The sequence below is a fragment of the Petromyzon marinus genome, assembly GCF_048934315.1.
Source record: "Petromyzon marinus isolate PM22_M1 ecotype Great Lakes invasive population chromosome 77 unlocalized genomic scaffold, UKy_Petmar_22M1.pri1.0 chr77_unloc.4, whole genome shotgun sequence".
NCBI classification, from domain to species: domain Eukaryota; kingdom Metazoa; phylum Chordata; class Hyperoartia; order Petromyzontiformes; family Petromyzontidae; genus Petromyzon; species Petromyzon marinus.
In genome coordinates this window covers 627820-654569 of record NW_027422624.1, presented here as the reverse complement: position 1 = coordinate 654569, position 26750 = coordinate 627820, and the positions used below count along the sequence as shown (strand labels likewise).

Below are 26750 nucleotides of genomic sequence, written 5' to 3'. Positions count from 1 at the left end.
CTGTAGGTGTGGTTCTGTATGGGCTGTGTGGTTCTGTAGGTGTGGTTCTGTAGGTGTGGTGCGGTGTGGTTCTGTAGGTTTGGTTCTGTAGGTGTGGTTCTGTAGGTGTGGTTCTGTAGGTGTGGTTCTGTATGGGCTGTGTGGTTCTGTATGTGTGGTTCTGTATGTGTGGTTCTGTAGGTGTGGTTCTGTATGTGTGGTTCTGTAGGTGTGGTTCTGTAGGTGTGGTTCTGTAGGTGTGGTTCTGTAGGTGTGGTTCTGTAGGTGTGGTTCTGTAGGTGTGGTTCTGTAGGTGCGGTTCTGTAGGTGCGGTGTGGTTCTGTAGGTGTGGTTCTGTAGGAGTGGTTCTGTAGGTGCGGTGTGGTTCTGTAGGTGTGGTTCTGTATGGGCGGTGTGGTTCTGTATGGGCGGTGTGGTTCGGTAGGTGTGGTTCTGTAGGTGTGGTTCTGTAGGTGTGGTTCTGTATGGGTGGTTCTGTATGGGTGGTTCTGTATGGGCTGTGTGGTTCTGTAGGTGTGGTTCTGTAGGGGTGGTTCTGTAGGTGTGGTTCTGTAGGTGTGGTTCTGCAGGTGTGGTTCTGTATGGGTGGTTCTGTATGGGTGGTGTGGTTCTGTAGGGGTGGTTCTGTAGGTGTGAGTCTGTAGGTGTGGTTCTGTATGGGCTGTGGTTCTGTAGGTGTGGTTCTGTAGGGGTGGTTCTGTAGGTGTGGTTCTGTAGGTGTGGTTCTGTAGGTGTGGTTCTGTAGGTGTGGTTCTGTATGGGCTGTGTGTTCTGTAGGTGTGGTTCTGTATGTGCGGTGTGGTTCTGTAGGTGTGGTTCTGTATGGGCGGTGTGGTTCTGTAGGTGTGGTTCTGTAGGTGTGGTTCTGTAGGTGTGGTTCTGCATGGGTGGTTCTGTATGGGTGGTTCTGTATGGGCTGTGTGGTTCTGTAGGTGTGGTTCTGTAGGGGTGGTTCTGTAGGTGTGGTTCTGTAGGTGTGGTTCTGTATGGGTGGTTCTGTATGGGTGGTGTGGTTCTGTAGGGGTGGTTCTGTAGGTGTGGTTCTGTAGGTGTGGTTCTGTATGGGTGGTTCTGATTGGGCGGTGTGGTTCTGTAGGTGTCGTTCTGTAGGTGTGGTTCTGTAGGTGTGGTTCTGTAGGTGTGGTTCTGTATGGGTGGTTCTGTATGGGTGGTGTGGTTCTGTAGGGGTGGTTCTGTAGGTGTGAGTCTGTAGGTGTGGTTCTGTATGGGCTGAGTGGTTCTGTAGGTGTGGTTCTGTATGGGCTGTGTGGTTCTGCAGGTGTGGTTCTGCAGGTGTGGTTCTGCAGGTGTGGTTCTGTATGGGCTGTGTGGTTCTGTAGGTGTGGTTCTGTAGGTGTGGTTCTGTAGGTGTGGTTTTGTATGGGCTGTGTGGTTCTGTAGGTGTGGTTCTGTAGGTGTGGTTCTGTAGGTGTAGTTCTGTATGTGTGGTTCTGTAGGTGTGGTTCTGTATGGGCGGTGTGGTTGTGTAGGTGTGGTTCTGTATGGGCTGTGTGGTTCTGTAGGTGTAGTTCTGTATGTGTGGTTCTGTATGTGTAGTTCTGTATGTGTGGTTCTGTAGGTGTGGTTCTGTAGGTGTGGTTCTGTAGGTGTGGTTCTTTAGGTGTGGTTCTGTAGGTGTGGTTCTGTAGGTGTGTTTCTGTAGGTGTGGTTCTGTAGGTGTGGTTCTGTAGGTGTGGTTCTGTAGGTGTGGTTCTGTATGGGCTGTGTGGTTCTGTAGGTGTGGTTCTGTAGGTGTGGTTCTGTAGGTGTGGTTCTGTAGGCGTGGTTCTGTATGGGCTGTGTGATTCTGTAGGTGTGGTTCTGTAGGTGTGGTTCTGTAGGCGTGGTTCTGAAGGTGTGGTTCTGTATGGGCTGTGTGGTTCTGTAGGGGTGGTTCTGTAGGTGTGGTTCTGTAGGTGTGGTTCTGTAGGTGTGGTTCTGTAGGTGTGGTTCTGTAGGTGTGGTTCTGTATGGGCTGAGTGGTTCTGTAGGTGTGGTTCTGTAGGTGTGGTTCTGTAGGTGTGGTTCTGTAGGTGTGGTTCTGTAGGTGTGGTTCTGTATGGGCTGTGTGGTTCTGTATGTGTGGTTCTGTATGTGTGGTTCTGTAGGTGTGGTTCTGTAGGTGTGGTTCTGTAGGTGTGGTTCTGTAGGTGTGGTTTTGTAGGTGTGGTTATGTAGGTGTGGTTCTGTAGGTGTGGTTCTGTAGGTGTGGTTCTGTAGGTGTGGTTCTGTAGGTGTGGTTCTGTATGGGCTGTGTGGTTCTGTATGTGTAGTTCTGTATGTGTGGTTCTGTATGTGTAGTTCTGTATGTGTGGTTCTGTAGGTGTGGTTCTGTAGGTGTGGTTCTTTAGGTGTGGTTCTGTAGGTGTGGTTCTGTAGGTGTGGTTCTGTAGGTGTGGTTCTGTAGGTGTGGTTCTGTAGGTGTGGTTCTGTATGGGCTGTGTGGTTCTGTAGGTGTGGTTCTGTAGGTGTGGTTCTGTAGGTGTGGTTCTGTAGGTGTGGTTCTGTAAGTGTGGTTCTGTATGGGCTGTGTGGTTCTGTAGGTGTGGTTCTGTAGGTGTGGTTCTGTAGGTGTGGTTCTGTATGGGCTGTGTGGTTCTGTAGGTGTGGTTCTGTAGGTGTGGTTCTGTAGGTGTGGTTCTGTAGGTGTGGTTCTGTAGGTGTGGTTCTGTATGGGCTGTGTGGTTCTGTAGGTGTGGTTCTGTAGGTGTGGTGCGGTGTGGTTCTGTAGGTGTGGTTCTGTAGGTGTGGTTCTGTATGGGCTGTGTGGTTCTGTAGGTGTGGTTCTGTAGGTGTGGTGCGGTGTGGTTCTGTAGGTTTGGTTCTGTAGGTGTGGTTCCTTAGGTGTGGTTCTGTAGGTGTGGTTCTGTATGGGCTGTGTGGTTCTGTATGTGTGGTTCTGTATGTGTGGTTCTGTATGTGTGGTTCTGTAGGTGTGGTTCTGTAGGTGTGGTTCTGTAGGTGTGGTTCTGTAGGTGTGGTTCTGTAGGTGTGGTTCTGTAGGTGTGGTTCTGTAGGTGCGGTTCTGTAGGTGCGGTGTGGTTCTGTAGGTGTGGTTCTGTAGGAGTGGTTCTGTAGGTGCGGTGTGGTTCTGTAGGTGTGGTTCTGTATGGGCGGTGTGGTTCTGTATGGGCGGTGTGGTTCGGTAGGTGTGGTTCTGTAGGTGTGGTTCTGTAGGTGTGGTTCTGTATGGGTGGTTCTGTATGGGTGGTTCTGTATGGGCTGTGTGGTTCTGTAGGTGTGGTTCTGTAGGGGTGGTTCTGTAGGTGTGGTTCTGTAGGTGTGGTTCTGTAGGTGTGGTTCTGCAGGTGTGGTTCTGTATGGGTGGTTCTGTATGGGTGGTGTGGTTCTGTAGGGGTGGTTCTGTAGGTGTGAGTCTGTAGGTGTGGTTCTGTATGGGCTGTGGTTCTGTAGGTGTGGTTCTGTAGGGGTGGTTCTGTAGGTGTGGTTCTGTAGGTGTGGTTCTGTAGGTGTGGTTCTGTAGGTGTGGTTCTGTATGGGCTGTGTGTTCTGTAGGTGTGGTTCTGTAGGTGTGGTTCTGCAAGTGTGGTTCTGCAGGTGTGGTTCTGCAGGTGTGGTTCTGCAGGTGTGGTTCTGTAGGTGTGGTTCTGTAGGTGTGGTTCTGTAGGTGTGGTTTTGTATGGGCTGTGTGGTTCTGTAGGTGTGGTTCTGTAGGTGTGGTTCTGTATGGGCTGTGTGGTTCTGTAGGTGTGGTTCTGTATGGGCTGTGTGGTTCTGTAGGTGTGGTTCTGTAGGTGTGGTTCTGTAGGTGTGGTTCTGTATGGGCTGTGTGGTTCTGTATGGGCTGTGTGGTTCTGTAGGTGTGGTTCTGTAGGTGTGGTTCTGTATGGAATGTGTGGTTCTGCAGGTGTGGTTCTGTAGGTGTGGTTCTGTAGGTGTGGTTCTGTAGGTGTGGTTCTGTAGGTGTGGTTCTGTAGGTGTGGTTCTGTAGGTGTGGTTCTGTATGGGCTGTGTGGTTCTGTAGGTGTGGTTCCGTAGGTGTGGTTCTGTAGGTGTGGTTCTGTAAGTGTGGTTCTGTATGGGCTGTGTGGTTCTGTAGGTGTGGTTCTGTAGGTGTGGTTCTGTAGGCGTGGTTCTGTAGGTGTGGTTCTGTAGGTGTGGTTCTGTAGGCGTGGTTCTGTAGGTGTGGTTCTGTATGGGCTGTGTGGTTCTGTAGGGGTGGTTCTGTAGGTGTGGTTCTGTAGGTGTGGTTCTGTAGGTGTGGTTCTGTATGGGCTGTGTGGTTCTGTAGGTGTGGTTCTGTAGGTGTGGTTCTGTAGGTGTGGTGCGGTGTGGTTCTGTAGGTGTGGTTCTGTATGGGCTGTGTGGTTCTGTATGTGTGGTTCTGTAGGTGTGGTTCTGTAGGTGTGGTTCTGTAGGTGTGGTTCTGTAGGTGTGGTTCTGTATGTGCGGTGTGGTTCTGTAGGTGTGGTTCTGTATGGGCGGTGTGGTTCTGTAGGTGTGGTTCTGTAGGTGTGGTTCTGTAGGTGTGGTGTGGTTCTGTAGGTGTGGTTCTGTAGGGGTGGTTCTGTAGGTGTGGTTCTGTAGGTGTGGTTCTGTATATGCGGTGTGGTTCTGTAGGTGTGGTTCTGTAGGTGTGGTTCTGCAGGTGTGGTTCTGTAGGTGTGGTTCTGTATGGGCTGTGTGGTTCTGTAGGTGTGGTTCTGTAGGTGTGGTTCTGTAGGTGTGGTTCTGTATGGGCTGTGTGGTTCTGTAGGTGTGGTTCTGTAGGTGTGGTTCTGTAGGTGTGGTTCTGTATGGGCTGTGTGGTTCTGTAGGTGTGGTTCTGCAGGTGTGGTTCTGTACGTGTGGTTCTGTAGGTTTGGTTCTATATGGGCGGTGTGGTTCTGTAGGTGTGGTTCTGTAGGTGTGGTTCTGTAGGTGTGGTTCTGTACGTGTGGTTCTGTAGGTGTGGTTCTATATGGGCGGTGTGGTTCTGTAGGTGTGGCTCTGTAGGTGTGGTTCTGCAGGTGTGGTTCTGTAGGTGTGGTTCTGTATGGGCTGTGTGGTTCTGTAGGTGTGGTTCTGTAGGTGTGGTTCTGTAGGTGTGGTTCTGCAGGTGTGGTTCTGTATGGGCTGTGTGGTTCTGTAGGTGTGGTTCTGTAGGTATGGTTCTGTAGGTGTGGTTCTGTAGGTGTGGTTCTGTAGGTGTGGTTCTGTATGGGATGTGTGGTTATGTAGGTGTGGTTCTGTAGGTGTGGTTCTGTAGGTGTGGTTCTGTATGGGATGTGTGGTTATGTAGGTGTGGTTCTGTAGGTGTGGTTCTGTAGGTGTGGTTCTATATGGGCTGTGTGGTTCTGTAGGTGTGGTTCTGTAGGTGTGGTTCTGCAGGTGTGGTTCTGCAGGTGTGGTTCTGTAGGTGTGGTTCTGTAGGTGTGGTTCTGTAGGTGTGGTTCTGTAGGTGTGGTTCTGTAGGTGTGGTTCTGTAGGTGTGGTTCTGTAGGTGTGGTTCTGTATGGGATGTGTGGTTATGTAGGTGTGGTTCTGTAGGTGTGGTTCTGTAGGTGTGGTTCTGTATGGGATGTGTGGTTATGTAGGTGTGGTTCTGTAGGTGTGGTTCTGTAGGTGTGGTTCTATATGGGCTGTGTGGTTCTGTAGGTGTGGTTCTGTAGGTGTGGTTCTGCAGGTGTGGTTCTGCAGCAGCGAGGTAGTCCACCTTTGTCCCGCTTGGCGAAGCAGCGAGTCTCAGCGCCGCGCCGACGCGGTGAGGAGGAGGAGGCCCCCTGGGCCACGGCCGCTCCCGCAGGGACGTCGCGGAAAATGTCGCAGCTCAGGTTGCGGAGGATGCACACACTGTTCTCTACAGCCTGTAAGTACACACACACAAACACACACACTGTTCTCTACAGCCTACAAGTACACACACACACTGTTGTCTACAGCCTACAAATACACACACACAAACACACACACTGTTCTCTACAGCCTACAAATACACACACACAAACACACACACTGTTCTCTACAGCCTGTAAGTACAGCATGTACACACACACACACTGTTCTCTACAGCCTGCAAATACAGCATGTACACACACACACTGTTCTCTACAGCCTGTAAGTACAGCGTGTACACACACACACTGTTCTCTACAGCCTGTAAGTACACACACACACAATGTTCTCTACAGCCTGTAAGTACACACACACAAACACACACACTGTTCTCTACAGCCTGTAAGTACACACACACAAACACACACACTGTTCTCTACAGCCTGTAAGTACACACACAAACACCCACACTGTTCTCTACAGCCTGTAAGTACAGCATGTACACACACACACACTGTTCTCTACAGCCTGTAAGTACACACACACAAACACACACACTGTTCTCTACAGCCTGCAAATACAGCATGTACAGACACACACTGTTCTCTACAGCCTGTAAGTACACACACACAAACACACACACTGTTCTCTACAGCCTGTAAGTACACACACACAAACACACACACTGTTCTCTACAGCCTGTAAGTACACACACACACTGTTGTCTACAGCCTACAAATACAGCGTGTACACACACACACACTGTTCTCTACAGCCTGTAAGTACACACACACAAACACACACACTGTTCTCTACAGCCTGTAAGTACAGCGTGTACACACACACAAACACACTGTTCTCTACAGCCTGTAAGTACACACACACAAACACACACACTGTTCTCTACAGCCTGCAAATACAGCATGTACACACACACACACTGTTCTCTACAGCCTGTAAGTACACACACACAAACACCCACACTGTTCTCTACAGCCTGTAAGTACAGCGTGTACACACACACACAAACACACTGTTCTCTACAGCCTGTAAGTACACACACACAAACACACTGTTCTCTACAGCCTACAAATACAGCATACACACACACACTGTTCTCTACAGCCTACAAATACAGCGTACACACACTGTTCTCTACAGCCTGTAAGTACACACACTGTTCTCTACAGCCTACAAATACAGCGTGTACACACACACTGTTCTCTACAGCGTGTACACACACACACTGTTCTCTACAGCCTACAAATACAGCGTACACACACTGTTCTCTACAGCCTACAAATACAGCGTGTACACACACACACAATGTTGTATACAGCCTGCAAATACACAAACACTGTTCTCTACAGCCTACAAATACAGCGTGTACACACACTGTTCTCTACAGCCTGTAAGTACACACACACTGTTCTCTACAGCCTACAAATACAGCGTACACACACACTGTTCTCTACAGCCTACAAATACAGCGTACACACACACTGTTCTCTACAGCCTGCAAATACAGCGTACACACACACTGTTCTCTACAGCCTACAAATACAGCGTACACACACACACAAACACACTGTTGTCGACAGCCTACAAATACAGCACACACACACACTGTTCTCTACAGCCTGTAAGTACAGCGTGTACACACACAAACACACTGTTCTCTACAGCCTGCAAATACAGCGTGTACACACACACAATGTTCTCTACAGCGTACACACACACACTGTTCTCTACAGCCTGCAAATACAGCATACACACACACACAAACACACTGTTGTCTACAGCCTGCAAATACACACACACACTGTTCTCTACAGCCTGCAAATACAGCATACACACACACACTGTTCTCTACAGCCTACAAATACAGCGCGTACACACTGTTGTCTACAGCCTACAAATACACACACACAATGTTGTATACAGCCTGCAAATACACACACACAATGTTGTATACAGCGTACACACACTGTTCTCTACAGCCTACAAATACACACACACACAATGTTGTATACAGCGTACACACACTGTTCTCTACAGCCTACAAATACAGCGTGTACACACACACACAATGTTGTATACAGCCTGCAAATACACAAACACTGTTCTCTACAGCCTACAAATACAGCGTGTACACACACTGTTCTCTACAGCCTGTAAGTACACACACACTGTTCTCTACAGCCTACAAATACAGCGTACACACACACTGTTCTCTACAGCCTACAAATACAGCGTACACACACACTGTTCTCTACAGCCTGCAAATACAGCGTACACACACACTGTTCTCTACAGCCTACAAATACAGCGTACACACACACACAAACACACTGTTGTCTACAGCCTACAAATACAGCACACACACACACTGTTCTCTACAGCCTGTAAGTACAGCGTGTACACACACACACAAACACACTGTTCTCTACAGCCTGCAAATACAGCGTGTACACACACACACTGTTCTCTACAGCCTGTAAGTACAGCGTGTACACACACACACAATGTTCTCTACAGCGTACACACACACACACACTGTTCTCTACAGCCTGCAAATACAGCATACACACACACACAAACACACTGTTGTCTACAGCCTGCAAATACACACACACACTGTTCTCTACAGCCTGCAAATACAGCATACACACACTGTTCTCTACAGCCTACAAATACAGCGTGTACACACTGTTGTCTACAGCCTACAAATACACACACACAATGTTGTATACAGCCTGCAAATACACACACACAATGTTGTATACAGCGTACACACACTGTTCTCTACAGCCTACAAATACACACACACACTGTTCTCTACAGCCTACAAATACACACACACACTGTTCTCTACAGCCTGCAAATACACACACACACACACTGTTCTCTACAGCCTGTAAGTACAGCGTGTACACACTGTTGTCTACAGCGTACACACACACACTGTTGTCTACAGCCTACAAATACACACACACACACACTGTTCTCTACAGCCTACAAATGCAGCGTACACACACACACACTGTTCTCTACAGCCTACAAATACAGCATACACACACACTGTTCTCTACAGCCTACAAGTACAGCGTACACACACTGTTGTCTACAGCCTACAAATACAGCGTGTATACACACACACACTGTTCTCTACAGCCTACAAATACACACACACACACTGTTGTATACAGCCTGTAAATACACACACACACTGTTCTCTACAGCCTACAAATACACACACACACTGTTCTCTACAGCCTGTAAATACACACACACACTGTTGTCTACAGCCTACAAATACAGCGTACACACTGTTGTATACAGCGTACACACACACACTGTTGTCTACAGCCTGCAAGTACACACACACACTGTTCTCTACAGCCTACAAATACAGCGTGTACACACACACACTGTTGTATACAGCGTACACACACACACTGTTCTCTACAGCCTGCAAATACACACACACACTGTTCTCTACAGCCTGTAAGTACAGCGTGTACACACACACTGTTGTCTACAGCCTGTAAGTACACACACACACTGTTGTATACAGCGTACACACACACTGTTCTCTACAGCCTGCAAATACACACACACACACTGTTGTCTACAGCCTGTAAGTACACACACAAACACACTGTTGTCTACAGCGTACACACACACACACTGTTCTCTACAGCCTACAAATACACACACACACACACTGTTCTCTACAGCCTACAAATACAGCATACACACACACACTGTTCTCTACAGCCTGTAAGTACACACACACACACTGTTCTCTACAGCCTGTAAGTACACACACACACACTGTTCTCTACAGCCTGCAAATACAGCATACACACACACACTGTTCTCTACAGCCTACAAATACAGCATACACACACTGTTCTCTACAGCCTACAAATACACACACACTGTTGTATACAGCCTGTAAGTACACACACACACACTGTTCTCTACAGCCTGCAAGTACACACACACACACTGTTCTCTACAGCCTGCAAGTACAGCGTACACACACACACTGTTCTCTACAGCCTGCAAATACAGCATACACACACACACACTGTTCTCTACAGCCTACAAATACAGCGTGTACACACTGTTGTCTACAGCCTACAAATACACACACACAATGTTGTCTACAGCCTACAAATACACACACACAATGTTGTATACAGCCTGCAAATACACACACACAATGTTGTATACAGCGTACACACACTGTTCTCTACAGCCTACAAATACACACACACACAATGTTGTATACAGCGTACACACACTGTTCTCTACAGCCTACAAATACACACACACACACACTGTTCTCTACAGCCTGCAAATACACACACACACACTGTTCTCTACAGCCTGTAAGTACAGCGTGTACACACTGTTGTCTACAGCGTACACACACACACTGTTGTCTACAGCCTACAAATACACACACACACACACTGTTCTCTACAGCCTACAAATACAGCATACACACACACTGTTCTCTACAGCCTACAAGTACAGCGTACACACACTGTTGTCTACAGCCTACAAATACAGCGTGTATACACACACACTGTTCTCTACAGCCTACAAATACACACACACACACACTGTTGTATACAGCCTGTAAATACACACACACACTGTTCTCTACAGCCTACAAATACACACACACACACTGTTCTCTACAGCCTGTAAATACACACACACACTGTTGTCTACAGCCTACAAATACAGCGTACACACTGTTGTATACAGCGTACACACACACACTGTTGTCTACAGCCTGCAAGTACACACACACACACACACTGTTCTCTACAGCCTACAAATACAGCGTGTACACACACACACTGTTGTATACAGCGTACACACACACACTGTTCTCTACAGCCTGCAAATACACACACACACTGTTCTCTACAGCCTGTAAGTACAGCGTGTACACACACACTGTTGTCTACAGCCTGTAAGTACACACACACACTGTTGTATACAGCGTACACACACACTGTTCTCTACAGCCTGCAAATACACACACACACACTGTTGTCTACAGCCTGTAAGTACACACACACACACACTGTTCTCTACAGCCTGTAAGTACAGCGTACACACACACACACTGTTGTATACAGCGTACACACACACACTGTTCTCTACAGCCTGCAAGTACACACACACACACTGTTGTCTACAGCCTGCAAGTACACACACACACTGTTCTCTACAGCCTGCAAGTAGAGCGTACACACACACACACACTGTTCTCTACAGCCTGCAAGTACACCACGGTGGTGGTGGTGATGGTGGTGGTGGTTGTCGTGGTGGTGATGGTTGTGATGGTGGTGGTGGTTGTGGTGGTGGTGATGGTTGTGGCGGTTGTGGTGGTGGTGGTTGTGGTGATGGTGGTGATGGTTGTGGTGGCGGTTGTGGTGGTGGTGGTTGTGGTTGTGGTCACCACCTTGGTGTCCGTGTTGTGGTCCTCAAGTGCCGAGCAGACAAAGTGGAGCAGGGAGTCCACCAGCCCCTCGCACTGACGCATGCGCAACCGCACGTCCGCCCCGGCCGAGCTGACGTTCCTGCAACGTTCACGCAACGTCCACACGCGACGTTCACGCAACGTTCACGCAACGTTCACACGCAACGTTCACGCAACGTCCACACGCGACGTTCACGCAACGTTCACGCAACGTTCACGCAACGTTCACGCAACGTCCACACGCAACGTCCACACGCAACGTCCACACGCAACGTCCACACGCAACGTCCACACGCGACGTTCACGCAACGTTCACGCAACGTTCACACGCAACGTTCACGCAACGTCCACACGCAACGTCCACACGCAACGTCCACACGCAACGTTCACGCAACGTCCACACGCAACGTTCACACGTGACGTTCACGCAACGTTCACGCAACGTCCACACGCAACGTTCACACGTGACGTTCACGCAACGTTCACGCAACGTCCACACGCAACGTTCACACGTGACGTTCACGCAACGTCCACACGCAACGTTCACACGCAACGTCCACACGCAACGTCCACACGCAACGTCCACACGCAACGTCCACGCAACGTTCACGCAACGTTCACGCAACGGCCGTGTGTGGCCGCGTGTACACCTGGCTGCGTGTGTGGCTGCGTGTGGCTGTGTGTGTGTGTGTGGCTGTGTGTGTGGCTGCGTGTGTGTCTGTGTGTGTGGCTGTGTGTGTGGCTGCGTGTGTGGCTGTGTGTGTGGCTGTGTGTGTGGCTGCGTGTGTGTCTGTGTGTGTGTGTCTGTGTGTGTGTATGTCTGTGTGTGTGTGGCTGCGTGTGTGTGTGTGGGTGTGTGTCTGTGTGTGGCTGTGTGTCTGTGTCTGCGTGTGTGTCTGTGTGTCTGTGTCTGGCTGCGTGTGTCTGCGTGTGTCTGCGTGCGCAGCTGCGTGTGTGTCTGCGTGCGTGGCTGTGTGTGTGTCTGTGTGTGTATGTCTGCGAAACGTGGACCCCCCTAATGGAACATCTTCGCAGGTTGGAAACATTTAGGCTGACCTGCCTACGATCCATCCTGGGTTTAACCAGACTGGATTGTGTGAGGAGCTCACAAATCCTTGAAAGATCTGGGCAAAGTCCCATCGGTGAGCTCCTCCGGCAGGCAAGGCTGCGTTGGCTGGGTCACGTAGCCCGCATGCCCAGCCACCGCATGCCGAAACAGCTTTTGTTTGGCCGGATTGAGGGGGCTAAGCGGGCGCAGCACGGGCTAGAGAAGAGATGGAGTGATGTGGTACAGGAGGACGTGGAGCTGAGTGGACTTGCCGATGACTGGTACCAGCGGTGTCAAGATCGGCCTCTGTGGAGGAGGCTCGTGAAGGATGCTACTGGGCAGTTGGAGGCAGTCGCCCTCCAACAACAACGGAGGGCGGAGGAGCGACGCTCAGAACAACGAGTGGAGCGCCGGGTGGCTAAAGCACAGCAGGTTGGCACAGTAGGGGGCACAGGTGGTGCATCAGCCAGTCATCTCAGTCAGTCGACCCGTGGCACCTGGGTCTGCCCCGTGACCTCCTGCCAGCGGGCGTTCGACACTTCACGTGGCCTCAGGGTGCACATAGCCTGGCACAAGCATCGTGGTGACGTCACCGCCACTTAGTGGCGAATGGCGGTTGTTGTTGTTGTTGTGTGTGTGTATGTGTGTGTCTGTGTGTGTGTGTCTGTGTGTCTGTGTCTGGCTGCGTGTGTGTCTTTGTGTGTCTGCGTGCGTGTGTCTGCGTGCGCAGCTGCGTGTGTGGCTGCGTGTGCGTGTGTGTGTCTGCGTGTGTCTGCGTGTGTGTGTCTGCGTGTGTGTGTGTGCCCTTTCCAGGAAAGGGCGGTCCTGCACAGATGCCATATTTTCTGTCCGTCTGCTACAGCAGAGGTGTAGGGAATTCCAGCAAGACCTACATCTCTGCTTTATTGACCTGGTCAAGGCCTATGATACCATCAGTAGGCCTGGGCTCTGGGTTGTTCTTCGTGCTTTTGGAGTACCTGACCCTCTGCTCACGATCATTAAAAACCTTCATGATGGTGAGCGGGCCCGGGTAAAACTACGTGGCCGGGAGTCAGAGCCATTCCTGTACACCTTGGGGTGCGACAGGGATGTCCTCTGGCTCCCACATTATTTAACATCTATTTTGACCACGTAGTTCGTGAAGCCTTCAATAGCTGTACCGGGGGAATCTCCATATGGTAAAGATATAATGGGAGGCTGATCGATGCCCGGGTGCGGTCAAGGGATGGCTCGCTATTGCTCAACCACGTTATGTATGCCGATGATTTGGTAATAGCTGCTCATTCAGAGGAGGAGTTGGAGACGCTGCTGCTGAGACTGGAGCGTGCTACTAAGAGATGGGGCCTTACCATCAGCCCCACCAAAACTAAGCACCTGCCTGGGTATTTTGTACCATCGGACACTCCACCCCCACAACTCCCAATCGGTGATGGGGCAGTTGTGGAGAGAGTGGAGAGTTTCCCATACCTGGGCAGTGTGCTTATGACCAGCTCCAGTTTAACAGCAGAGGTTTCACTCCGAATCAGTCGAGCGACAATATCTTTTCATCGGTTGCGTAATGCTGTGTGGAAGCTACCTGGTCTGTCGATCCGCACTAAGCTTCAGGTCTTCTCGGCCACGGTCATTCCCTCCCTTCTCTACGCTTGTGAAACGTGGACCCCCCTAATGGAACATCTTCGCCGGTTAGAAACATTTAGGCTGGCCTGCCTACGATCCATCCTGGGTTTAACCAGACTGGATTGTGTGAGGAGCTCACAAATCCTCGAAAGATCTGGAAAAAGTCCCATCGGTGAGCTCCTCCGGCAGGCAAGGCTGCGTTGGCTGGGTCATGTAGCCCGCATGCCCAGCCACCGCATGCCGAAACAGCTTTTGTTCGGCCGGATTGAGGGGGCTAAGAGGGCGCGGCACGGGCTAGAGAAGAGATGGAGTGACGTGGTACAGGAGGACGTGGAGCTGAGTGGACTTGCCGATGACCGGTACCAGCGGTGTCAAGATCGGCCTCTGTGGAGGAGGCTCGTGAAGGACGCTACTGGGCAGTTGGAGGCAGTCGCCCTCCAACAACAACGGAGGGCGGAGGAGCGACGCTCACAACAACGAGCGGAGCGCCGGGTGGCTAAAGCACAGCAGGTTGGCACAGTAGGGGGCACAGGTGGTGCATCAGCCAGTCATCTCAGTCAGTCGACCCGTGGCACCTGGGTCTGCCCCGTGACCTCCTGCCAGCGGGCGTTCGACACTTCACGTGGCCTCAGGGTGCACATAGCCTGGCACAAGCGTCGTGGTGACGTCTCCGCCACTTAGTGGCGAATGGCGGTTGTTGTTGTGTTGTTTTTGTGTGTCTGCGTGTGTGTGTCTGAGTGTGTGTGTGTGCGTGTGTGCGTGTCTGAGTGTGTCTGCGTGTGTCTGCGTGTGTCTGCGCGTGTGTGTCTGCGCGTGTGTGTCTGCGCGTGTGTGTCTGCGTGTGTGTGTCTGCGCGTGTGTCTGTGTGTGTGTGTGTGTCTGTGTGGCGTACCTGAGGCACCCGGTGGTGTTGCGGAAGGCGTTGGAGGGCGAGGTTGGCGAGGGCTGCGAGGCGCCGGGGCTGGCGTGCCAGCCGCTCTCAGGCCCGACCACACGCTCCACCAGCACGCCCAGACCACGCTCCACCAGCGCCTTCTTCAGCGGCTCGTGGGACGACAGGTTCCAGAGCGTGCCTGGGTGGGGGTCACCACTGAGGTCATCACCGAGGTCATCTCTGGGGTCACCACTGAGGTCACCACCGGGGTCACCACCGGGGTCACCTCTGGGGTCACCACCGGGGTCACCACGACAGGTTCCAGAGCGTGCCTGGGTGGGGGTCACCACCGAGGTCATCACTGAGGTCATCTCTGGGGTCACCACCGGGGTCACCTCTGGGGTCACCACCGGGGTCACCACTGAGGTCACCACCGGGGTCACCACCGGGGTCACCTCTGGGGTCACCTCTGGGGTCATCACGACAGGTTCCAGAGCGTGCCTGGGTGGGGGTCACCACTGAGGTCATCACTGAGGTCACCACCGGGGGTCACCACCGGGGTCACCACCGGGGTCACCTCTGGGGTCACCTCTGGGGTCATCACGACAGGTTCCAGAGCGTGCCTGGGTGGGGGTCACCACTGAGGTCATCACTGAGGTCACCACCGAGGTCATCTCTGGGGTCATCACTGGGGTCATCACTGGGGTCACCACCGGGGTCACCACCGGGGTCACCTCTGGGGTCACCACCGGGGTCATCACTGAGGTCACCTCTGGGGTCACCACGACAGGTTCCAGAGCGTCCCTGGGTGGGGGTCACCACTGAGGTCATCACTGAGGTCACCACCGGGGTCATCACCGAGGTCATCTCTGGGGTCACCACCGTGGTCACCTCTGGGGTCACCTCTGGGGTCACCACGACAGGTTCCAGAGCGTGCCTGGGTGGGGGTCACCACTGAGGTCATCACTGAGGTCACCACTGAGGTCACCTCTGGGGTCACCACCGGGGGTCACCACCGGGGTCACCACCGGGGTCACCACCGGGGTCACCACCGGGGTCACCACGACAGGTTCCAGAGCGTCCCTGGGTGGGGGTCATCACTGAGGTCACCTCTGGGGTCACCACCGGGGGTCACCACCGGGATCACCTCTGGGGTCACCACCGGGGTCACCTCTGGGGTCACCACCGGGGTCATCAATGGGGTCATCACCGAGGTCATCACTGAGGTCATCACTGGGGTCACCACCGGGGTCATCACTGGGGTCATCACTGAGGTCACCTCTGGGGTCACCACGACAGGTTCCAGAGCATCCCTGGGTGGGGGTCACCACTGAGGTCATCACTGAGGTCATCACTGAGGTCATCACTGGGGTCATCACTGGGGTCACCACCGGGGTCATCACTGGGGTCATCACTGAGGTCATCTCTGGGGTCACCACGACAGGTTCCAGAGCATCCCTGGGGGTGGTGACCTGGTGGTGACCTGGTCGTGACCTGGTGGTGACCTGGTCGTGAACTAGTCGTGACCTGCTGGTGACCTGCTGGTGACCTGGTCGTGACCTGGTGGTGACCTGCTGGTGACCTGGTCGTGACCTGGTGGTGACCTGGTCGTGAACTAGTCGTGACCTGCTGGTGACCTGCTGGTGACCTGCTAGTGACCTGCTGGTGACCTGGTCGTGACCTGGTCGTGACCTGCTGGTGACCTGCTGGTGACCTGGCGGTGAGTGCAGCAGGCTAATGAGACCGGTGGCGAGCACGGGGGGTGAGTGAGTGGTGAGTGGTGGTGAGCGGTGAGCGAGTGGTGGTGGTGAGCGAGTGGTGGTGGTGAGTGGTGGTGGTGAGTGATGGTGGTGAGCGACTGGTGGTGGTGAGTGGTGGTGATGAGTGGTGGTGGCGAGTGGTGGTGGTGAGTGAAGGGTGAGCGAGTGGTGGTGGTGGTGAGTGAGTGGTGAGTGGTGAGCGAGTGGTGGTGGTGAGTGATGGTGGTGAGCGAGTGGTGGTGGTGAGTGATGGTGGTGGTGGTGAGTGGTGGCGGTGAGCGAGTGGTGGTGAGCGGTGGTGAGCGAGGGGTGAGTGGTACCGGTGACCACGTCCACGATGGCCGGGTTGTGTGTGCGCTGCAGCAGGCCGATGAGGGCCGTGATGATGGTGAGTGGTGGTGGTGGTGGTGAGTGGTGGTGGTGAGTGGTGGTGAGTGAGTGGTGAGTGAGTGGTGAGCGGTACCGGTGACCACGTCCACGATGGCCGGGTTGTGTGTGCGCTGCAGCAGGCCGATGAGGGCCGTGATGATGGTGAGTGGTGGTGGTGGTGGTGAGCGAGTGGTGGTGAGTGGTGGTGAGTGGTGGTGAGTGGTGGTGGTGAGTGGTACCGGTGACCACGTCCACGATGGCCGGGTTGTGTGTGCGCTGCAGCAGGCCGATGAGGGCCGTGATGATGGTGAGTGGTGGTGGTGAGTGAGTGGTGAGTGAGTGGTGGTGGTGAGTGGTGGTGAGTGAGTGGTGAGTGGTGGTGAGTGGTGGTGGTGAGTGGTGGTGAGTGAGTGGTGAGTGGTACCGGTGACCACGTCCACGATGGCCGGGTTGTGTGTGCGCTGCAGCAGGCCGATGAGGGCCGTGATGATGGTGAGTGGTGGTGGTGAGTGGTGGTGGTGAGTGATGGTGGTGAGCGAGTGGTGGTGGTGAGTGGTGGTGGTGAGTGGTACCGGTGACCACGTCCACGATGGCCGGGTTGTGTGTGCGCTGCAGCAGGCCGATGAGGGCCGTGATGATGGTGAGTGGTGGTGGTGAGTGGTGGTGGTGAGCGAGTGGTGGTGGTGGTGAGTGGTGGTGGTGAGTGGTGGTGAGTGAGTGGTGGTGGTGAGTGGTGGTGGTGAGTGGTGGTGGTGAGTGGTGGTGAGTGAGTGGTGAGTGGTACCGGTGACCACGTCCACGATGGCCGGGTTGTGTGTGCGCTGCAGCAGGCCGATGAGGGCCGTGATGATGGTGAGTGAGTGGTGAGTGGTGGTGGTGAGTGAAGGGTGAGCGAGTGGTGGTGGTGAGTGATGGTGGTGGTGGTGGTGGTGAGTGGTGGTGGTGAGTGGTGGTGGTGAGCGAGTGGTGGTGGTGAGTGGTGGTGGTGGTGAGTGGTACCGGTGACCACGTCCACGATGGCCGGGTTGTGTGTGCGCTGCAGCAGGCCGATGAGGGCCGTGATCCCGTCGGAGTCTTTCACCGCCAGCTTGTTCTGGACGTCGCGCCCGTAGCTGATGTTCCGCAGGGCCCCACACGCACTGCGCTGCACCTGGGTGGCGGGGACGGGGGCACGGGGGGGTTAGGACACACACACAGACACACACACACACACACAGCCACACACACACACACACAGACACACACACACACACAGACAGCCACACACAGACACACACACAGCCACAACCACAACCACACAGCCACACACAGACACACAGCCACACACACACACAGACACACACACACAGACACACAGCCACACACACACACACAGCCATACACACACAGAGACACACACAGACATAACCACACAGCCACGCACACAGACACGCACACAGAGACACACGTGGCGTGACCCTCATGAACCCCCCTAACCCCACCTTACCCACCCCCCCCACCACAGCCCTCACAACCCCTACCACCACCCCCACCACCACCCCCACCCCCACCCCCACCACCACCACCCCCACCACCACCCCCACCCCCCACCACCCCCCCCACCACAGCCCTCACAACCCCTACCACCACCCCCACCACCACCCCCACCCCCCACCACCACCCCCACCACCACCACCCACCACCCACCACCCCCACCCCCCACCCCCACCCCCACCCCCCACCACCACCCCCACCCACCACCCCCACCACCCCCCCCCCCCCACCCCCCACCCCCCACCCCCCCCACCACCACCACCCACCCCACCTCTTCGTCGACGTCGTCCAGCAGAGCCACGAGGGCCCTCACTCCGCGGGCCTCCCGCACGGCGGCCTTGGCGCGCTCGTTCTCGTAGCAGGCGTGCTGCAGGTAAGCCGCCGCGTTGGCCCTCACGGCCGAGGCCACGTCGCCCCGCAGCAGGGCCACCACCTCGCCCGCCCCGGGCTGCGGCTGGGCGTAGCCCCCGCCAGAGGCGTAGCCCAGGCGGTCGAGGCTGGCCAGGCTGCCGTGTTCGGAGCGGCCCGGCGGAGGGTAGAACGGGCGGCCTTGGTCGCCCAGGGAGTTGAGCTCGTCACATGACCTGGGGCGATGGTGGAGGTGGAGGTGGAGGTGGGGATGGGGGTGGAGGTGGAGTAGGGGCGAGTGTGTAATGGAGCATCTTCGCCGGTTAGAAACATTCAGGCTGGCCCTGCCTACGATCCATCCTGGGTTTAACCAGACTGGATTGTGTGAGGAGCTCACAAATCCTTGAAAGATCTGGGCAGGGTCCCATCGGTGAGCTCCTCCAGCAGGCAAGGCTGCGTTGGCTGGGTCACGTAGCCCGCATGCCCAGCCACCGCATGCCGAAACAGCTTTTGTTCGGCCGGATCGAGGGGGCTAAGCGGGCGCGGCACGGGCTAGAGAAGAGATGGAGTGATGTGGTACAGGAGGACGTGGAGCTGAGTGGACTTGCCGATGACTGGTACCAGCGGTGTCAAGATCGGCCTCTGTGGAGGAGGCTCGTGAAGGATGCTACTGGGCAGTTGGAGGCAGTCGCCCTCCAACAACAACGGAGGGCGGAGGAGCGACGCTCACAACAACGAGCGGAGCGCCGGGTGGCTAAAGCACAGCAGGTTGGCACAGTAGGGGGCACAGGTGGTGCATCAGCCAGTCATCTCAGTCAGTCGACCCGTGGCACTTGGGTCTGCCCCGTGACCTCCTGCCCGCGGGCGTTCGACACTTCACGTGGCCTCAAGGTGCACATGGCCTGGCACAAGCGTCGTGGTGATGTCACCGCCACTTAAAGGCGAATGGCGCTTGTTGTTGTTGTTGTGTGTAGTGAGTGAGTAGTGAGTGTGTAGTGAGTGTGTAGTGAGTGAGTGTGAGAGTGAGTGTGAGAGTGAGTGAGAGTGAGTGTGTGAGAGTGAGTGTGAGTGAGAATGAGTGTGTGAGAGTGATTGAGAGTGAGTGTGTGAGAGTGATTGTGTGTGTGTGAGAGTGAGTAGTGTGTGAGAGTGAGTGAGTGAGTGAGAGTGAGTGTGTGAGAGTGTGTGAGTGTGTAGTGTGTGAGAGTGAGTGTGTGAGAGTGAGTAGTGTGTGAGTAGTGTGTGTGAGTGTGTGAGTCATGTGAGTGTGTGAGAGTGTGTGAGTGTGTAGTGTGTGAGAGTGAGCGTGTGAGAGTGAGTGTTAGAGTGAGTAGTGTGTGAGTAGTGTGTGTGAGTGAGTGTGTGAGTCGTGTGAGTGAGTGAGTGTGAGTAGTGTGTGTGCAGTGAGTGAGTGTGTGAGTCGAGTGAGTGAGTGTGTAGTGCGTGTGAGAGTGTGTGTGAGTATGTGTGTGTGAGAGTGAGTAGTGTGTGAGTAGTGTGTGTGCAGTGAGTGAGTGTGTGAGTAGTGTGAGTGTGTGTGACAGTGAGTGTGTGAGAGTGAGTGTGTGAGAGTGAGTGTGTGAGAGTGAGTGTGAGTGAGAGTGAGTGTGTGAGAGTGATTGAGAGTGAGTGTGTGAGAGTGTGTGTGAGAGTGAGTGTGTGAGAGTGTGTGAGTGTGAGTAGTGTGTGTGTGTGAGAGTGAGTAGTGTGTGTGAGTAGTGTGTGTGAGTGTGTGTGAGTGTGTGAGTAGTGTGTGTGAGTGTGTGTGAGTGTGTGTGTGAGTGTGTGAGTAGTGTGTGTGAGTAGTGTGTGTGAGTAGTGTGTGTGAGTAGTGTGTGTGAGTGGTGTGTGTGAGTAGTGTGTGTGAGTGTGTGTGTGAGAGTGTGTGTGAGAGTGTGTGTGAGAGTGTGTGTGAGTGTGTGTGTGTAAGTGAGTGTGAGTGTGTGTGTGCAGTGAGTGTGAGTAGTGTGTGTGCAGTGAGTGAGTGTGTGAGTGAGTAGTGTGAATGAGTGTGTAGTGCGTGTGAGTAGTGTGTGTGTGTGTGAGAGTGAGTAGTGAGTGTGTGAGAGTGAGTAGTGTGTGTGTGTGTAGTGCGTGTGAGTAGCGAGTGTGCTAGTAGTGTGTGTGAGTGTGTGTGTGAGAGTGTGTGTGAAAGTGTGTGAGTGAGTGTGAGTCGTGAGTGTGTGTAGTGCGTGTGAGTAGTGAGTGTGCTAGTAGTGTGTGTGAGTGTGTGTGTGAGTGTGTGTGAGAGTGTGTGTGAGAGTGTGAGTGAGAGTGTGAGTGTGTGTAGTGCGTGTGAGTAGTGAGTGTGCTAGTAGTGTGTGTGAGTGTGTGTGTGTGAGAGTGTGTGTGAGAGTGTGTGTGAGAGTGTGAGTGTGTGTCGTGAGTGTGTGTAGTGCGTGTGAGTAGCGAGTGTGCTAGGAGTGTGTACTGAGTGTGTGTGTGTGAGAGTGTGTGTGAGAGTGTGAGTGTGTGTCGTGAGTGTGTGTAGTGAGTGTGAGTAGCGAGTGTGCTAGGAGTGTGTGTGTGTGTGAGAGTGTGTGTGAGAGTGAGTGAGTGTGAGTGTGTGTCGTGAGTGTGTGTAGTGAGTGAGTAGCGAGTGTGCTAGGAGTGTGTACTGAGTGTGTGTGTGAGTGTGTGTGTGAATAGTGAGTGTGTGAGAGTGAGTGTGTGAGTGTGTGTGTGAGAGTGAGTGAGTGGAGTGTGAGTCGTGAGTGTGTGTAGTGAGTGTGAGTAGCGAGTGTGCTAGTAGTGTGTACTGAGTGTGTGTGAGAGTGTGTGTGAAAGTGTGTGAGTGAGTGTGAGTCGTGAGTGTGTGTAATGAGTGAGTAGCGAGTGTGCTAGTAGTGTGTGTGAGTGTGTGTGAGAGTGTGTGTGAGAGTGTGTGAGTGAGTGTGAGTGGGTGTAGTGAGTGTGTGTCGTGAGTGTGAGTAGTGTGAGTGTGTGTAGTGCGTGTGAGTAGTGAGTGTGTGAGAGTGTGTGTGTGAGAGTGAGTGTGTGAGAGTGAGTAGTGAGTGTGTGTAGTGCGTGTGAGTAGCGAGTGTGCTAGGAGTGTGTACTGAGTGTGTGTGTGAGTGTGTGTGTGCTAGGAGTGTGTACTGAGTGTGTGTGTGAGTGTGTGTCGTGAGTGTGTGTAGTGAGTGAGTAGCGAGTGTGAGTAGCGAGTGTGCTAGGAGTGTGTACTGAGTGTGAGTGTGTGTCGTGAGTGTGTGTAGTGAGTGTGAGTAGTGAGTGTGCTAGTAGTGTGTGTGAGTGTGTGTGAGAGTGTGTGAGTGAGTGTGAGTCGTGAGTGTGTGTAGTGAGTGTGAGTAGCGAGTGTGCTAGGAGTGTGTGTGAGGGTGTGTGAGAGTGTGTGAAAGTGTGTGTGAAAGTGTGTGAGTGAGTGTGAGTCGTGAGTGTGTGTAGTGAGTGTGAGTAGCGAGTGTGTGTAGTGAGTGAGTAGCGAGTGTGCTAGGAGTGTGTACTGAGTGTGTGTGAGAGTGTGTGTGAAAGTGTGTGAGTGAGTGTGAGTCGTGAGTGTGTGTGTGAGTGTGTGTAGTGAGTGCGAGTAGCGAGTGTGCTAGGAGTGTGTACTGAGTGTGTGTGTGAGTGTGTGTGTGAGTAGTGAGTGTGTGAGAGTGAGTGTGTGAGTGTGTGTGTGAGAGTGAGTGAGTGGAGTGTGTGTCGTGAGTGTGAGTAGCGAGTGTGCTAGGAGTGTGTACTGAGTGTGAGTGTGTGTCGTGAGTGTGTGTAGTGAGTGAGTAGCGAGTGTGCTAGTAGTGTGTGTGAGTGTGTGTGTGAGAGTGTGTGTGAGAGTGTGTGAGTGAGTGTGAGTAGTGTGTGTGAGTGTGTGTCGTGAGTGTGTGTAGTGCGTGTGAGTAGCGAGTGTGCTAGGAGTGTGTACTGAGTGTGTGTGTGAGTGTGTGTGTGCTAGGAGTGTGTACTGAGTGTGTGTGAGAGTGTGTGAGTAGTGAGTGTGAGTAGCGAGTGTGAGTAGCGAGTGTGCTAGGAGTGTGTACTGAGTGTGAGTAGTGTGTGTGAGTGTGAGTAGCGAGTGTGCTAGGAGTGTGTACTGAGTGTGTGTGAGAGTGTGTGAGTAGTGAGTGTGTGTAGTGCGTGTGAGTAGCGAGTGTGAGTGTGTGTGTGAGTAGTGTGAGTGAGTGTGTGTGAGTGTGAGAGAGTGAGTAGTGAGTGTGAGTCGTGAGTGTGTGTAGTGCGTGTGAGTAGCGAGTGTGCTAGGAGTGTGTACTGAGTGTGAGTGTGTGTGTGAGTAGTGAGTGTGTGAGAGTGTGTGTGAGAGTGTGAGTGTGTGTAGTGAGTGTGAGTAGTGAGTGTGCTAGGAGTGTGCTAGGAGTGTGCTAGGAGTGTGCGCGAGGTCCCCACCGGCGCATGGCTGGGCCCGCCATGTCCCCACCACCTCCTCCTCCTCCTCCTCCTGCTCCTGCTCCTGCTGCTGCGTAACGCCTCTGGTGCTCTCCCAAGCGCCGTTCGTCCAGCGTGGCGTAGCCTGGGGGGCCGAAGCCGGCACCCCCGGGGGGAGCCGCCCGCACGTAAACATCCACCCCCCCCCTGCCATAGTCTAAACAACAACAACAACAACACCACCACCGTGTAAGCATCAGCAACTACATCAACCAACACCACGTAAACATCAACCACATCAGCCATAACTACGTAAACAACAACAACAACCATCAAGTAAACATCCACCCCTCCCCTGACGTAGTCTAAACAACAACAACAACACCACCGTGTAAGCATCAGCAACTACATCAACCACCACCACCACCACCACCACGTAAACATCAACCACATCAGCCATAACTACGTAAACAACAACAACCATCAAGAAACATCCACCCCTCCCCTGTCGTAGTCTAAACAACAACAACAACACCACCACCGTGTAAGCATCAGCAACTACATCAACCACCACCACCACCACGTAAACATCAACCACATCAGCCATAACTACCTAAACAACAACAACAACCATCAATTAAACATCCACCCCTCCCCTGCCATAGTCTAAACAACAACAACAACAACACCACCACCACCGTGTAAGCATCAGCAACTACATCAACCACCACCACCACGTAAACATCAACCACATCAGCCATAACTACGTACACAACAACAACAATCAAGTAAACATCCACCCCTCCCCTGCCGTAGTCTAAACAACAACAACAACATCACCGTGTAAGCATCAGCAACTACATCAACCACCACCACCACCACCACGTAAACATCAACCACATCAGCCATAACTACGTAAACAACAACAACAACCATCAAGTAAACATCCACCCCTCCCCTGCCATAGTCTAAACAACAACAACAACACCACCACCGTGTAAGCATCAGCAACTACATCAACCACCACCACCACCACGTAAACATCAACCACATCAGCCTAAACTACGTAAACAACAACAACAACCATCAAGTAAACATCCACCCCTCCCCTGCCGTAGTCTAAACAACAACAACACCACCACCGTGTAAGCATCAGCAACTACATCAACCACCACCACCACCACGTAAACATCAACCACATCAGACATAACTACGTAAATAACAACAACAACCATCAAGTAAACATCCACCCCTCCCCCTGCCGTAGTCTAAACAACAACAACAACACCACCACCGTGTAAGCATCAGCAACTACATCAACCACCACCACCACCACGTAAACATCAACCACATCAGCCATAACTACGTACACAACAACAACAACCATCAAGTAAACATCCACCCCTCCCCTGCCATAGTCTAAACAACAACAACAACACCACCGTGTAAGCATCAGCAACTACCTCAACCACCACCACCACCACGTAAACATCAACCACATCAGCCATAACTACCTAAACAACAACAACAACAACCATCAAGTAAACATCCCCCCTCCCCCCTGACGTAGTCTAAACAACAACAACAACACCACCACCGTGTAAGCATCAGCAACTACATCAACCACCACCACGTAAACATCAACCACATCAGCCATAACTACGTAAACAACAACAACAACCATCAAGTAAACATCCACCCCTCCCCTGCCATAGTCTAAACAACAACAACAACATCACCGTGTAAGCATCAGCAACTACATCAACCACCACCACCACCACCACGTAAACATCAACCACATCAGCCATAACTACGTAAACAACAACAACATCAAGTAAACATCCCCCCTCCCCTGACGTAGTCTAAACAACAACAACAACACCACCACCGTGTAAGCATCAGCAACTACATCAACCACCACCACCACCACCACGTAAACATCAACCACATCAGCCATAACTACGTAAACAACAACAACAACCATCAAGTAAACATCCACCCCTCCCCTGCCATAGTCTAAACAACAACAACAACAACACCACCACCGTGTAAGCATCAGCAACTACATCAACCACCACCACCACCACGTAAACATCAACCACATCAGACATAACTACGTAAACAACAACAACAACCATCAAGTAAACATCCACCCCTCCCCTGCCATAGTCTAAACAACAACACCACCACCGTGTAAGCATCAGCAACTACAACCACCACCACCACCACCACGTAAACATCAACCACATCAGCCATAACTACGTAAACAACAACAACAACAACCATCAAGTAAACATCCACCCTCCCCTGCCGTAAACAACAACAACTAAACATCAACCACATCAACCACCACGTAAATAACAACAACAACCAACACCACCACATAAATATCAACCATCACCACGTAAACAACAACACCACCACCACACAAACATCATCAACCATCACCATGTATACATCAACAACACTACCACAAACATCATCAACCATCACCACGTAAACAACAACAACATTACCACATAAACATCATCAACCATCACCATGTATACATCAACAACACTACCACACAAACATCATCAACCATCACCACGTAAACAACAACAACAACACTACCACAAACATCATCAACCATCACCACGTAAACAACAACACTACCACACAAACATCATCAACCATCACCACGTAAACAACAACAACACTACCACACAAACATCATCAACCATCACCATGTATACATCAACAACATCACCACGTAAAGACAACACAGGCTACACGAAAGATCTATGTCTTTGTGTGTGTACCCGTGTATGTGTACCCGTGTGTGTGTGTACCCGTGTGTGTGCGTGTGTGTGCGTGTGTGTACCCGTGTGTGTGCGTGTGTGTGCGTGTGTGTACCCGTGTGTGTGTGTGTGTAGTCCGGCAAAACAACCCCCTACCTCCTCGCGGTGCCGGACGGGCAACTCTGTCGTGGACAGCGCTGTGGGGGGAGATCCAATTTTGATTGGCTCCTCCCCTCATGGCATATGTGTCCACCACAGGGGCAAAACGGGGGCTCTGGACGGGTGCGAGGGGCTGGTAACCCCTCCACCTTCAATTAATTACCACGAAACTACGAATTAAACTGAAATATGTAACAACTAAGCTTGTGCCGGAGGCCCCGGGGGGCCAGGCGTCTATGACGTCTCCTGGCCAAACCCCAATTGGCGGAGCCAGGAGATTGAATACCTACCCTCGGGGCTACTCCAGAAACAACGAAAAGCCACTACGGTTGGCCACGTGGAATGTTCGAACGCTCACTGCAGAGGAGAGGCTGCCACTCCTCTGTCGGGAGCTGGACCGGTACCGCCTGGATCTATGCAGCATTCAGGAGGTCCGGTGGACCGGCTCTGGCTCCTGCCACCATGAGGGGTGGACAGTCCTCTACTCGGGGCAGCAGACTGCCAAACAACAGGGTGTGGGTCTTCTTTTGAACAAAAGAATGAAGGGGGCGTGGGAGCGTGGCGGTGAGGTGTGGGAAGCTGTAAGCCCCAGGCTACTTTGGGCTCACCTTCCCATCAACCGGAGGCGAGGAATGGT

General features: G+C 52.8%; 1 protein-coding gene across 1 annotated transcript in view; it reads right to left on the bottom strand.

Annotated features, from left to right (window-relative positions):
- LOC116958433 (splicing regulator ARVCF-like) overlaps positions 1 to 26750 on the bottom strand; it is a 65312-nt gene that overhangs the window by 29192 nt on the left and 9370 nt on the right. The window contains exons 4-9 of the mRNA XM_076058624.1: positions 23196 to 23391; positions 18757 to 19069; positions 17952 to 18102; positions 14842 to 15022; positions 11267 to 11384; positions 5657 to 5807 (exon numbers count right to left, since the gene is read on the bottom strand). Of these exons, the coding sequence (XP_075914739.1) occupies positions 5657 to 5807; positions 11267 to 11384; positions 14842 to 15022; positions 17952 to 18102; positions 18757 to 19069; positions 23196 to 23391 (1110 nt within the window). The remainder of the gene's footprint in view (positions 1 to 5656; positions 5808 to 11266; positions 11385 to 14841; positions 15023 to 17951; positions 18103 to 18756; positions 19070 to 23195; positions 23392 to 26750) is intronic.